At 35.6% G+C, this 15802-nt stretch overlaps 2 protein-coding genes across 2 annotated transcripts; one reads left to right on the forward strand and one right to left on the reverse strand.

Moving 5' to 3' along the window:
• Positions 1-1898: 1898 nt before the first annotated feature.
• Positions 1899-4251, forward strand: LOC125187989 (H/ACA ribonucleoprotein complex subunit 4-like). Its single transcript, XM_048084693.2, has 2 exons — positions 1899-2652; positions 2978-4251. Exons 1-2 carry the CDS (start codon positions 1939-1941, stop codon positions 3977-3979), a joined length of 1716 nt encoding a protein of 571 aa, XP_047940650.1. The 5' UTR covers positions 1899-1938; the 3' UTR covers positions 3980-4251.
• Positions 4252-11451: 7200 nt separating this feature from the next.
• LOC125190113 (serine/threonine-protein kinase Nek6-like) lies at positions 11452-15581 on the reverse strand. Its single transcript, XM_048087313.2, has 14 exons — positions 15255-15581; positions 15051-15175; positions 14408-14474; positions 14205-14270; positions 14064-14110; positions 13929-13974; positions 13762-13842; positions 13637-13679; positions 13493-13545; positions 13111-13192; positions 12987-13036; positions 12802-12875; positions 12646-12697; positions 11452-12562 (listed from the first exon to the last, which is right to left on the reverse strand). The coding sequence occupies exons 2-14, from the start codon at positions 15167-15169 to the stop codon at positions 11618-11620; spliced, it is 1725 nt and encodes a 574-aa protein (XP_047943270.1). The 5' UTR covers positions 15170-15175; positions 15255-15581; the 3' UTR covers positions 11452-11617.
• Positions 15582-15802: the final 221 nt, after the last annotated feature.

The following is a 15802-nucleotide window of genomic DNA, read 5'->3' on the forward strand; positions in this document are numbered from 1 at the left end:
CATATATAACGTAAATCATGGAAGGAAACTAACTAAATTTTCCATACCAAATCTACCCTTTTTTCTAATTAAAATAATAATTTTATTAATAAAAGGAGCATGTATCTTGGCCGTTAGATTGATAAATTGAAGGGACGAGATCTGCATGGAATTGTTTTACATAATTTCGGCCATGTATTTGAACACTCCCCTATATTGATATTTGCATTGTGTACTCAAACTACATCCACAGATAAGTTACTATGGTTAAACGCAGAAAAACATCAAATGACGCTATGGTGAAAAACTTGGTAGTACTACATTATAAATGAAAACCGAATCTTGTACTTTCACTCCTTTTTGTATGATATTTTTAGTTATGGATCAACTTTCCATTTAATATTTTCATTTTATCTTTGTATATTTACGTACAAATAATACTAAAAAAATTGATTTTTTCATCGTAAATTTTGTTCATGTATTGCAAATTCATTAATTTGTATTAGAATATTTCATTTATATTCTGAATTTATAAACCAATTGTACGTTCTTATTTTCATGGCGAAATGTTTGAAAATGATTTTAAAATATGATTTCAATATTATGTAAACCATACAATGGTTCAATATATTTTTATACTAGAATAAAATAATACTAATAATAATACTACTACTACTACTAATAATAATAATAATATGTATCTAACATATATTAATTGTTCTTATCAATTAATAAAACATAAACTATGATCTCATTATAATTTACTCGTTTACTTTTAGGGGCCGTTTGGTAGCTATGTTTCGCCTAGATAAGAGATTAATCTGGGTTTATTTGTGTGTTTGGTAGTTATGTTACCAAACATAGTAGCCCGTGTTTTATTTCCGGCCCGCACAAAGCCCACTGAAAATCTTATGTTTTAGTCATATTTGTAACTACCCAAAATCCTATGTTATTTATCATGGAAGCCTAGTTAAGTTAGCAAAATACAATTTTACCCATCAAAATTTCTAACCCATCAATTTTACTTAGTTGTTGTATTGAAGGACGTCATTTTCCTATTAAATCATATTAAGAATTTTGTTGATGTCAATTTGTTGTTCTAATTATATTACTTTGTTATTTTATTTACATTATATTATATTATAATATTCTCATTATATTACTTTATATTCTCGTTATATTACTTTACATTAAATCGTATTATATTCTCATTATATTACTTTATTTACATTATATTATATTATACTTATAATTACGTAATACTTGAAGGCAATTGCTTTTGTTTTGAACATAAATATACGATGTTGTTCAATCCACAAACGCTTTAAACTTCAAAAAAATTGAACATATAAAATTTGGTACTTGATAAAATATTTTCATATAGAATTTGTCCAAAATAATAATTGATTATTCATAAAATTTGTCCAAAATTATTAATGCTCACAAAAATAGAATACCAAAATAAATATAAGTTTTTTGATATAAAGATGCTAATTTTTATAAGGAGTTTAGCTTGAAAAGATGTTAATTTTAAACAAAACGATTTTATAGGAATAATTAGGGTAAAATGATGATAGTTTAGTAATTAACTTAAACTAATGAGGATAATTTTGACAATCATAATTTTAATCCTTACTTGTGACTTATTGTACCAAACACTACAATAAGATAACTCACAATTATCTTAATCTACCAAACACCCAATATATGTAAATTAACTAATCGAAACTATGATTACTATCATAATGGTATCATGTCTAGTCGAAACATGACATAGCTACCAAACGTGCCCTTAGAATATTAAAAACCTCATGTCGACAAAGGCCCAAAATTGATAGACTCATCGTTTTAAATATTTATAAGCCCATTGCCCTAAACCCTAAACCCTTTCGTTTTGTATAAAACCCCCAAATTTCTCTAGACATAAACCCTAAACCCTAATTCAATTCCTCCACCGCCATGACAGAAGCTCAGCTCCACTCCTCCGAGAAACCGAAAAAGAAGAAGAATACTGAAGAAAATGACGGCCAAATCGAAACAACCGATTTTCTGATCAAGCCGCAGAGCTTCACCCCGGCTGTCGACACCTCTCAATGGCCGATTCTCCTCAAAAACTACGACAAGCTCAATGTCCGCACCGGCCACTACACGCCGCTCCCGTGCGGCTACTCGCCGCTGAAGCGGCCGCTGGCGGAGTACATCAAGTACGGCATCATGAACCTCGACAAGCCGTCGAATCCGTCGTCGCACGAGGTCGTGGCGTGGATCAAGCGCATTTTACGGGTCGAGAAAACCGGGCATTCCGGCACGCTCGACCCGAAAGTCACCGGTAACCTAATTGTGTGCATCGACCGCGCCACTCGGCTGGTTAAATCGCAGCAGGGTGCTGGGAAGGAATACGTCTGCGTTGCTCGCCTCCACTCCAAGGTTCCAGAAGTTTCTAAAGTGGCTCGGGCGCTGGAGACGCTGACCGGAGCTGTTTTTCAGCGGCCACCGCTGATCTCTGCTGTGAAAAGGCAGCTTCGAATCCGGACGATCTACGAGAGCAAGCTGCTTGAGTACGATGCTGACCGGCATTTGGTTGTTTTCTGGATCTCCTGTGAGGCTGGGACGTATGTGAGGACAATGTGCGTGCATTTGGGGCTATTACTCGGCGTTGGATCGCATATGCAGGTTATTTTATAAACAATTCAAAATTCGATTTCATATTCGTGACTCGTTAGTCTTCGAATTGATATTCTCAGTTATCCGTATTCACCAATGTCGAATTGATTGCTGCAGTTTATTATATGTAGGAATACTAAGCAAAAAAATATGAGTATTTGAATTTGAATCATAAATATTCTAATACTAATGAATATGGTAGTAATTCTGCATTGTATTTGAACTGAATCGATAATTGAATTCTGATTCTATTTGAATAACAAGTTTATATTTACATTATAATAATTGAATATTATAAGCTTGCATTTTTATTAAAATACAAATGTACGTGTAGGAGCTTCGTAGGGTTAGGTCAGGGATAATGGGGGAGAAGGACAATATGGTAACTATGCATGACGTGATGGATGCACAGTGGATGTATGATAATTTCAGAGACGAGAGCTACCTGAGGAGGGTGATTATGCCGTTGGAGAAGATTTTGACCAGCTACAAGAGGCTTGTGGTGAAGGATTCAGCTGTGAATGCCATTTGTTATGGTGCGAAGCTTATGATTCCAGGGTTATTGCGGTTTGAAAATGATGTTGAGGTTGGAGAGGAAGTGGTGCTGATGACAACAAAAGGGGAGGCGATAGCTTTGGGGATTGCAGAGATGACTACTGCGGTGATGGCTACATGTGATCATGGGACGGTGGCGAAAATCAAGAGGGTGGTGATGGATAGGGATACTTATCCAAGGAAATGGGGTTTGGGGCCGAAGGCTTCGATGAAGAAGAAGCTGATTGCAGAGGGGAAGCTGGATAAGCATGGTAAAGTGATTGGGACTGCTGCACCTAGTGAGTGGGCCAGGAATGTCGTGCTGCCTGCTGGGGGTGATTCCGTGGTTGCTGGTGAGGCAGCTACGCCTTCTAAAGCAGAGGAGGGTGCCGTGTTGGAGGAGAAGAAGGAGAAGAAAAGTAAGAAGAAGAAGGATGAAGAAGGAGGTGAAGGTGAGGGTGAGAAAGGACATAAGAGGAAGGTGGATGCTGTTGGTGGGAGTCCGGTAGTTGAGGGTGTTGTTAAGAAAAAGAAGAAGGTTGAAGCAGAAGATGATGCAAATGTGGAGGTCGAGACTAAAGAAAAGAAGAAGAAGAAAAAGAAGAAAGAGGGTGGTGAGGTAGAGACAGAAGCTCCGGCCTCAGATGAGGAGAAGTCAGAGAAGAAGAAAAAGAAGAAAAAAGATAAGACTGATGAAAATGGTGGATCTGTTGCAGCTGCTGGGGATGATGATGATGATAGTAAAAGTGAGAAGAAGAAAAAGAAGAAAAAGAAGCACAAAGATGGTGAGGAAAAAGAGTAAGGCTTGGAGTTTGCCTTATTTGCTCTCCTCTAAATATCTAGAGTGTTTAGAATTTGAGCTTCATTCTGGATCAATCTTTGTGTAACTTTTATGAGTACTATGTTTGCCAAAGGTGTTGTACTACTTTAATATCTGCTCTGTTTTGAATCGCAAGTTCTGCACCAGTACTTTTTCCTACATATTCTCACATTTTGTGTAGAAGATGGTGGTTGTATTGAATTACTTGTTAGTGAATTAAAAGTGAAATGTAGTAATAATACACTTAATTCTTATTTGTTGTTTAAAACTTAATAGTATTATTTTTTGTAGAATTTGCTTTCAGAAACTGAGTTGAAACGTACAATAATAATGGAGAACAAATTTATTGCAATGGAATGTATTGTCTAGGAATCTAAATGGATGATCAGAACCAAAATAAATTCAGGAAAAGAAAACTCCACAACAAAGGAATCAAACGCAATAAACAAATTCAAATTCAGTGCCTCAACAGCGCGGCGGCTGATAGGAGAACCGACGCGGCAACGGCGGCGCTGGAGACCGACAATGAGAATGCATCTCCGGTGTCTGGAGAAGGCGCGGGAGCCTGAGCAGAAGCAGTGGCGGCGAATGCAGAGACCGCGACGGCGGCGTACGCTAGTATTGCTGCGGCCTTGTTGAAGCTAATTTGCGCCATAGGTGTAAGTTAGAAGAATTTGAGAGGCAGAAGATTGAATTAGAGAAGAGGATGGAGGAAAGGTATGAGGATTATAGAGATTATATAGAGGGAGATGATAGAGTGACAGTTGGTGACACAGAATAATACGCGGAAATGATTGAGGTGTCGGTGACGGCGACGGACACGTTGTGGGACTATTCCATGTGCTGCGCCGTTTTCTTTCTTCTTTTTTTCGCCGTCCACCTATCTGTTTTTCATACTGCCTTTTCATTACTCCTCCTCCAAAATAAGAGTCCTATTTTTTCATTTTAGCGAATAAGAATTTCAATTCAAAATAAGAGACCATATATTCTATCAAGTCACTTCACTCACATATAATAAAATTTATCTATATTAATGGGACTCATGGGTTGCATTAGTGTGCTAACTAATTTACAGTAATAATTAATAACTTTCAATTCTATGTATTAAAATTATCAACACAAAGACATAATTAGATCAATACAACATGTAAATTTAAATATCAACACAAAGACATGTTTATCAACACTATAAGATTGATGTCTTTGTGTTGATATTTTTAACATACTACAAAAGTGATGTTAGTTATTAGTTATTACTATAACTTAGTTAGTACTCTATATTAGATTACACACCTGGGACTCATAGTCCACTAACTTTCTTCCACCAACTTTTTTTAACATTTCTTAAAACTTCTGCTGGATAGAATTAGGACTCATATTCGCGGAAGGAGGCAGTATTTTCTTTAAAATTTTATACATAAACTAAATACTACTAGTAGTATTATTGTACTATTAGTTACCCACTCCGTTCTATAATAATGGAAGTATTTCATATTAGAAATTAAGATAAAATGTGTTAACTGAATTAAGTAAAAAAAAAAAATAATAAGAAAGAAAAAAGATAGAGAGATGAAAAAAGAGTAAAGTAAATGAAAAGAAATGTATTGACTTTTTACTCCACTACTATGGAAAGTACCAAAATTACAAAATAACTCAACTATTATACGACGTAGGGAGTACATAATAATGAATGCGATCACTTGAATTTGAGATCTTATAATAAAACATATAAAATACATTTAATATACTAACAAGAAAATTAATTATAAAATGAACGTTGTTTAAAATAAAAAATTTTGTATGAGAAATGATAAATAAATTCTAAATGCGATTATTAATCTCTAAAATCACAAACTTTAATTTAATTTGTTATTTTCCATGAATTTAAAATTTGGATAAAAAAATCATCAACTTATTTTTAGTGAATTTTTCACGAGTTGGGAAATAAACCAATGCTACCAACTTTAAAGTTTATGAAAAACCTCAAATTTCGATCAAAGTTTATAATATTACCGATTAACTGAATTTAATGTAACTTTAATTAATATTTTCAGTAAAAGTTTGTAATATTACGGATTAACGGAATTTAATGTAATTGAAACTAACAATTTCTGCTTGTATGGCCTGATTTGGTAAAGTTAAGATAACTCTAGAATTAAATTATGCCAATAAAACTAAAATTATTTTAATTTTAGTAATAGTATATACTATCATTGTTTGGTTTATTAAATAAAATCAAGATAACAAATAATCACATGTGAAAGTCACAATTCATACACGCATGGATCTTACTAATATTGTTTAAAATATATTTTTCCCTGCCTTTTCATAATTTATCAAATTTACATTAAATTATTAATTTAATGTTTTCCTCAAAATTAGAGACGGCTAAATATACTGAAATGCTGCACTTACCATACCAAAAATATACCTACAAATATCGAATTTGCAGTATTCTGCAAGTTGCGGTATGGTATGATAACTTACCGATATATTTCGGTACGGTAAAGGTACACCGCATATATAGTATATTTGCCAAAAATTTGGTATATACATTGTTTTTATAAAAATTGTTGAAAAGTTAAAATCGCTAACTCTAATTTCACATTTTAGTTCCTCTGCCCCCAACCCCCAAACACACTCACGCAGAAATGCAAATCCAGTCCACTGTGATTTGATTGTTGAAGTTTTGTTGATTTGAATTTTTTTGAATAAGATTTGATTGTGGTGTAGTGTTAATGTTTTGGACATTATTTAAATAGGTGATATTTTATTTTACATATTTGGTTATAAAATATGATTTTGTTTTTGGTATGAAACACAGGTATAACGGTATGTCATACCTTAAAGTATACCGTACTCGGTATGACATACATCATTTTAGTATACCGTAAAAGTGCGGTATACAAAAATATGGTATAATATACAACATAAACGGTATGGTAACGGTATCTGAAATTATCATACCGAATTTTCGGTATACTGCATTTATTAGGTTTGGTATACTGTAAAGCATGTTTCGAGCAAGTTTCGCTGCGAATTGAACCTTGCTTGTATACGAAAAACTTTGCAATCCACTTTTAACCCGATTCAGTATTATTCGAGAGTTTCGCACGAATAGAATCAGTATATTATTACATTGTGTTTGCTTGTGCATTTATAAGATGTTTTATAAACATTTAAATGTATAAGAAGCAAACAAAGTCTAGGTCTTTTGCTTAGCAGACCGGTTGTGGGCGTCGTCCACTTTGAGGTAACACGGTCAAATCTATGCAATGCTTTGCAAAAGAAAAAGAGGAATTTCACAACCTAGATAGACTTAGACTACCTATCGTAAAAGGTTGCAATGTCAGTCCGCATATTTCTAAACCTTACTGAAATAAAATGATATTGGTGTGGTATAGCACTTAACGGATCTAACAGCAAGACGTGTCTTTATGCTATCTACTGAAAGAGTAGGTCTTGATAAAATACTATTTCTTAATCCACATATGTTAGCATTGAGCATACGGTATTGATTATGCACTACTTTGACTTATCAAATGGTGCGGGTTTTTCGCAACCCAATAATCCTGATATATTGGGTAGTGGTGATTAATATCTAGCGGTGTTAGGATTGCTATTATGTTGAATCGTGCACGAGGTGAGTCTCGTTTGATAATGTCCTCAAGAGGAGCTCGAACAAGGTTTTATTATTCAGAAAACTGGCCAGTTGAAGTTTTATTACTCTATGAATAATAAATAAATGTTTCTTGCTAAGTCCACTCTTGGAATTAATAAGATATTAATTAATTAAGTCCATAGCAGACATTAATTAATTAATTGACATTTATATCTTAAGTGCGGGAAATAAATAATGGAAACAATGGAAACCCGATTACTTGTAATTTCAGATTTGGATGGGGAGTGCAATATTACTTCTGTAGTGGCTGCTCGTAATATTCCAATATAAGCTTGTATTAAATTGTGGGTTCAATTTAATTAGTTAAAAGCTAATTGGGGGAGCCCATATCCAAAACCTTCCATAGATCCCTAACTGTGCCCAATATGAACTTAATATAAATAGGAGAATAAAGGAGAGACAGAAACACAATTATTATTAGATGAAACTTCCGTCCCCCTCTCTAATTAGTAGAGGAGCTCGAAAATTCTTCAGCTCTCCTCCGTGAGAATTTTGTGTCTTCTTTATTCGAGTCCTAGTATTTTGATGAGATCAGCCCACCCTGATATCGAGATACAGTTCGGGAACCAGAGAGAAGATCCGTGGTCTAGTATCGAAGATCATCACGTGGAGAAGGCGCGAGCAATCGACGATTCTTTGGAGAATCAAAATCGGTAACCCTAAACCGTAGAAATCATGTTTTAGGATTTATATTTTCTAAGCATGAATTATTTGCGTTCTAGCATGCAATTATCTGTTTAACATGTGAATTGATTAATCGCATAATCGGTCAAATAGATCCGTGTCTGATTTATTTGTTTTGTACAAGTCTTCCGCTGTGCAAGGGGCACCAAACCCCAGCAGCATTGTGGTATACCGAAGGTAAGGTATAGGTATGACATTTTCTCATTCCGCAATTTGTCGTACGGTATGCGACTATGCGATATGCCATTCTCGATGCGGTATATAGTAACCGTGCCACCCCTACTCAAAATAGTGAGGAAATGCAACAAATTTTGAATAATTGAGAAAATACTTACATAATAGTGATAACATATCTTGTTTCCTCGTAACAAATGCAGAGCACGACGCTTTGCTGGGAAAGCAAAGGACATGCATCTCTCCATAAAGTGACGTATATCCCTTGTCAATTTGTCATGCTCTCTCCGTCGATAATTTAATGATTGATTTTGTCATTTTGGTATTCATAGAAAATCATCCTAACAATTATGATGATTAGATACTGTATACTACAAGATACTATAGTATGTGTTTATTTTGCATATGTGAAGGGGTCCATAAATAATTACTATGTGCCCCCACCTCATGTCCCGTTATCTCTACACGCATTGTAGGGGACCGTTGCTTTTTAAATTTCATAACTTTTCTCCCTCAATTTTTACTAATAATCCAATTCTCCTATGTACTAAATAGGTTAATTAATTGTCACATTACTCTAATTTTTGGAATATTTAATAGTTTAGCAGTAAATCCGAGTTAAAACGGTGTATTTCTGTAATGACAGATAGCGTGACATTAGATTTAACTTTATATTCTTTGAATGCAATCTTGTTGTTGACCAATTTGATAGTACTGATTTAGTGCTTTTGATTATAAACTAAATGAGGAATCCACAAACACGATCATAGTTAAATTGAAAATTACGAAAAACATGAAAAGAAGATAGAAAATTCAGCTTCATTAATAAGCAAAGATCACATTTTATTCCTCAGAAATGAATAAAATACAAAAGAATATATCAATAAAACCCAACCACAACAAATCGCTACTACTACTACTATGAATCATAAAAATGCACACATAAAAATACAGCAATTCAAGTTTCAGTGATTCAAATCACTCAATTCAATGCCTCAGCAGCGCCGCGGCGGAAAGGAGAACCGATGCGGCGACGGCAGCTCCGGAGATCGACAACGACAATGCATCTCCGGAGACGGACTCTGGAGCCGGTGCGGGAGCCTGAGCTGAAGCGGTGGCGGCGAATGCGGAGAGCGCGACGGCGGCGTACGCTAGCATTGCGGCGGCCTTGTTAAAGCTAATTTGCGCCATTGATGAGATTGAGCGGTGTAGAATAATTTAAGAATTTGAGCGTGAGAAGAGCTGTACTGGAATGCTTTGGGGGTTGTACACCAGAGATTATATAGAGGGTAGGGGTGGGTGGGTGACAGCTGGTGACAGTGAATCATATGCTAAAATGGTTTCTGTGTGGTTGCTAGTGTCGGCAACGGCGTCGTATCGGCTAGCCTGTAGCCTGTATATAATTATCTGGATTTACTCAAATTATCCAACGGTCTAAATATATATTCTTATTTCACATTAAAACTGAATTTTTGTAAAAAACCATAAATATATGGAGTAGTAAAAGAATCATTGTTGTTCTCCTATTTCCGATTAAGCCTCATTTTTACAACAAAACTTGTTCCAGTAATGTCGAATTTCAAACTTTGATCAAATGTTTTATCATATTTGGAGGAGATAATTATCTTTCCAACTATTAGGACAATTAATATCTTAAAATAGACCCCATATTTTTTCTTGAATCAATATTGATGTGACTAGCCTCCCAACTATATATTTATTTGGACAATGAAATAATAGCTAATTTGCTTAGAAAATTCACTAAGTCATACATGTCGCCCAAAAAAAGGAAAAACAAAACCCATTCACACTTTATAATAAAAAATTAAAATTAATTCTAAACATATGAACATTTTACAGTTTTGGTCCGCAACATAAAGTTAAGTACTCCTACAGTCCTACCTTCACATCTTGAACTTATGAAATTAATCCCTTTTAGATGGAGCAGTAAAATTTGACGGTCAAATAGATATAAGTCATTTACTGAATATATTAAAAAATGGTCATATTCTAATACTTATAGCATCCTAATCTAAAATCAAGACCAAATCTCTATTCTTAGATTTTAAAATGAGTGTGTGAAATTAAATCTTACGAATCTCAATAAATAGTAGACAAAATATCAACAAAAGGGTAATATCGTCATTATGTTATCATATGATAATTTTCGTAAATATTTTTTTATATCAACATAGTGTATTACAAATATCAACAAATATGCCATAAGAATATCAACACTAGTACAAGAAAATATCAATACATATTTATTGAGATTTTTACATGGTTTTATTGAGATTTTTTGATGTATTTGTTAATAAAAATCTGGTTATCAACATTTACGAAAATTAAAATAAAAAATATCAAATTTCATCATCCGAACGTCGTCGGAACATATGCAACTGAGATCTCGTTGGAATCCTTATAAAATTATCTTTAATTTGATATATTTTTTGTGAAAAAATAATTTAAATCGAAAAAGTTACGTAAATTTAAAGTTTTAAGATGATTTTAATGAGAGTGAATTGACATTATTACCCTTTAATTTTATTTATGAATTTTTTTAATTCAAAATATAATCCATGTATCATTATTTCAACCACTAGATCTTCTAACTAAAATTTAGTCTTAATTTAAGATTGCTAATTAGTTAGCAATTGATCACTCCTGTTAAAAAATAACTTCCGGTTGAAAGTTAGTTTTTACATCTCCGTCCAAAAAGACAAAAAACAGACTGATTTCATATTACGAATGTACAAAACATGATTATTTGAATCAAAATTATAAAACAACCATATATTTAGAACTAATTTTGAATTTTAGTTAAAAATAAAAATAGTTATATTAATATAAGAATTCCTAAGAGGTGACAATTATAAGTATGACATTTTTATTGAACTTGATACATTCAAAGAAAGGTAAAAAAAAGTAGCACATGTTTCCTGATAAAAAAACAACACCAATCTTTCAGGCAAAGTAATTACACATTCAAGCCCAGAAAAACACACACACACACACACACACACTTCTTCTAAATAATCAGAAGTCTCAAGTTCTTGATCATGTCCCTAACGCTTGAACAATCAAGACTCCTTTGGCAAATTCTGTGCATTCATTAGGCTCTTTGTAAGCCAGATTGCTGTTTCTCTGGAAGACACCATGTCTTCCCCGAACGGCTTGAGCACGCCCGATAGCTCATCGAACTTATCTTGTTTGAGCAGACGTGCGCACAGCTCAAGCAACGACTCCAAGGCATCGGCTCGTCGTGGCACAGCTGCCTCGGGATCGCCCTTACCTTCCTCTACTACTTCAGCTGCATCATCGCCCGGTGATGCTTTCCCTACTACGTGCTGTGTGCCTTCATTCTCATCTTCCTTCGTTTCGCTTGAGGGCTCCGCCTTGGTCTCATCAACGACGTTGGAGACCACAGCTTCTTCAGTTGATGGCGTGACGCCTTCATGACTAAAGGAAACCGTGTTGGATTCAGCTGTTTCGCTGCATATCTTGACTGCAGCGTCGTCTGCATTTGTGTCTGCTTCTGTCTTTACACTTTCACGAGCTTCGCCAACCTGTTGAGCAGCACAGCTGGGGGAATGCGTGTCTTGCTCGTGTGAACGAGCTTCGTTTGGTGGCATTTCCAGATCATCTCCGTTGCAAGCTGTGGTCTCACAGCTCGCATCTCCGCTCTTGGAGTCTTCACTGTCGTGGGAGATCTTCCCTGAATAGCTCGTGGGGTCGACTCTCTTTGTCTCGAGTTTGTATTCCACCAACTCGTCACCATCTGATAGTTTCGGATAAGGCATATCTGCATTCTCATCGAACAATGGGAGCAGCTCCCTTTGTTTCATCTTCAACTCTCTCCCCCTAGGCTCTTTCCTAGAACCGGACGAGCTTCTAGGCGAGGATTTCGCCGTTTTCTCATTGATCTTGCTTGGAGACGGGGACTTCACTGGAAGAAACACTGTTGACGGATTGTGACAGCGGAGGAGGAAGGGCTGCAAATGCGGGTGTCTAAGCAGCTCCGCAGCCTAAGACGAGCAAACACACAGAATTAGGATCGTGATGCTTTCAGCAACGAGAGCAACAACATCAAATGAGTATGAAATCACACCGTTGGCCGATGCTCCGGGCTCTTCCTCAGCATGCTCTTGATGATCTGCTTTCTGAGATGATAATTAACAAGAAACCAATGTCATTTACCCCGTTCCATTTCTTGATATTCGTGTCGACGAAATTTATATAATCGCAGTCGATGTGAAGGACTTACAGAGTGGAAGAGTAGATAATGGGAAGTGGAGAGATCAAAGATCTGTTTATCTTGTTTATAAGTCCAGCCATATCCTATTTCATTTTTAATATTAGCAACAACACATCATAGCAATAGTGAATAAAAATAGTTCACAGTGTTCTTCTTTTTTGGTAGTGATTTATGCAAATCAAGAATCAACTTACTGTAGCTTTGAATGCTTGGTGGTGTGCAGCAATCTCAAACATACAACAACCTATGAAAAACAGCAATTCGTCATTAACTAATTGAAACACAACTAGCTAAGATTGATTCGATCAAATTCATTACCTAGTGACCATATGTCTGATTTATAGCCATATGGGATGTCTGCAAGAAGCTCTGGGCACATATAATTCGGCGTTCCAACAACCTAGAGGGTCAAATACGTTAATCATCCACAAATTCAACGGCCAAGCAGTATGAGTAACTTTAGAATACATAACATCATCACCCTAATACATTACACAGGACTTTATCGTCTTCCTACTTCTCGATTCACTCGCACTATCGGTCAGCCAAATGAATCGAGCACAGCTCTTTCATAAACCCCGGTATGTAAGTACAGTTCAAAACTAGTATTCATAGGTAAAATCAAGAGGTTTTCATAATAAGCTGTATATCCATGTTTCATAAACAATACAAATGTCTAGTCTTGCAGAGTTATAAATACCGAAGAAGCAAGGCCTTCCTCCTCGTTGAGAAGTTTTGCTAGCCCAAAGTCACCTATAAGTCAAACAGCGAGCAAACATCAGCAACTGTAATCAGTTATGTGGAGTCCAAGTTTACTCTGCGAAACTTGCTTTCCCCTTCTTACCAACACGGATATCATTTTCCTTTGTCAGAAATATGTTTGACAGCTGAAAGAGAACAAACAACAACAGTCACATTACAAGGCCATACTAATATGCATCTTTGCTTTATGTTGAGCACAGAACTAACCTTGAGATCCCTATGAAGGACTCGATTGGAATGCAGGTAGTCGATAGCCAACAAAAGTTGGGTAAGCCACTTGCATATTTTCTGAAGCAAACAGAAAAATTCCAATACTTGAGATGAGTTTGCAAACAGAATTAAATTTCCTCAAGAATTTTGGCAAATTTAGTCACCTCCTCAGAGAAATATGATCCTCTTGCCCTCCTTATGATCCCATACCTGCATAAGTGGAAAGATGAATACAGGAAAGGAGAGAAATCAACATGACTCAAAGAAACAAAAACGATCAGTTCGTCCGCTCTACTCACATGTCTCCACCTTCACAGTAGTTGGTCAGAATGCAAATGTAACTTCCCTACACAAATACAAACAGGTATCTTCAGCATCAACTTCATGAAAGGCGGAGATAGCTTTCAATCAACATAAAAGGACACGAAACTACAATGTACCTTTTCCACCCAAGCATCCTTATATTCCACAATATATGGATGTTGTAATTTTGAGATTAAGTTCATCTGGAACGAAAGCAAGCAAACATCACAAAATATAGAGCAAGACTCACATGATATACATGCAAATTGAATCAATTCTAGGCAAAGATTATATCATGATAAAGAAAACAGAGAAATCAAGAACTAAGTTTTTCAGAAACCTCTTGGTGAGCCGTGCGCTTGAACTTCTCAGTCTGCTTCGAAATTCGAATCTTCTTTAGCACATACCTAATTAAGTGAGATTTATAAGTACAAGTTAGAACCTTACAATTTTCCTTTCGCTTACAATGCATTGTGTTTTTAATTCTTGAACACAAATGCGGTTCTGTTTTGTAATTTTGTGTCTTGCAAAAGAATTGCACTCACTAATAAATATGCTCTCTCTCACAGACAGATACTCAAGACACACACTAAGGACAAAATCAATGAATAAGAAGTCAAGAAAGTTGCATTCTAATTAGCCCAGATAAACATGCTCTTATCTCTCTCTCTCTCTCTATCTCAACACACACACACACACACACACGTACAGGGGCAAAATCAAGAACAACAAATCAAGAAAGATGTATCCTTTAATAGGTTCATGAGCCCAAGTAAACATGCCCTTCTCTCACTTTATCTATCTCCCTCTCATACACAAAATCAAGAACAACAAGTCAAGAAAGATGTACTGTCCTCTAATAGGTTCGTGAGCCCAAGTAAACATGCCCTTCTCTCACTTTACACAAAATCAAGAACAAGAAGTAAAAAATCTACATTATGCATGCAAAGCCATAAACGCAGCTGAAAACATAAAGTTCTTACTTCGTCTTCTCGGTCTTGTGGAGCACAAGAAAGGCAGCTCCAAAAGCACCTCTTCCAATCTGCTCGATGACTTCATAATCCTCCATTCTGGACTTGGAATCCCAGTTCTCCGGCTCCATCAACCCCTTCAAATCCGACATGGGTCAGTCCTTTTTCAGCTAAAGATTCAATCTTTAGCCAAAATCAATACATTAATGCACTCACCCTGCTTCAATTCGAGCTGGAAAATCGAGATTCCTCTGCAAAAAGGGACCCGAAATCGTGGGTAGTGTTTGCTCGCGGCAGCTTCAAGCTGAAGAGCCCTTCAAAAGATGAGTTCTTGAATTTAATTGGCAGTAATTATAGCAATGGGGGAAATGAAGGTGTAAAGTTACGTGATACAATTATGGCAACAAATATAGTGTGTGTGTCTGTGTGTGGGTTTGGTTAGAGAGAGAAGATGCAGCACAGGAGACAGCAATATTGATTATTGCAAAAACCCAGATTTATAAATATATTTATACTGAATTAAATAAGAAAGTATGGATTTTTAATAATAAATTTGGTTGATCAAGGTAGATAAATATTGGGAATTTATTGCTGTAGGCTCTGTAATTAAGACCTGCAGAAAAAAGTAACATGACTATAATGAAACGTTGAAACTTACATTTATTTTTACTTCATTTTTTTTTTTTAATAATTTTTGTGTGTGTGAGAGAGATGTGAGATGGGAAATGAATGATGGCCGATGGGTGCAGAAGAGCAAATTGGGA

This window comes from Salvia hispanica, chromosome 5 (genome assembly GCF_029641045.1).
Source record: "Salvia hispanica isolate PSC_SH4W2 chromosome 5, Shi_PSC_v1, whole genome shotgun sequence".
Taxonomy (NCBI): Eukaryota; Viridiplantae; Streptophyta; class Magnoliopsida; order Lamiales; family Lamiaceae; genus Salvia; species Salvia hispanica.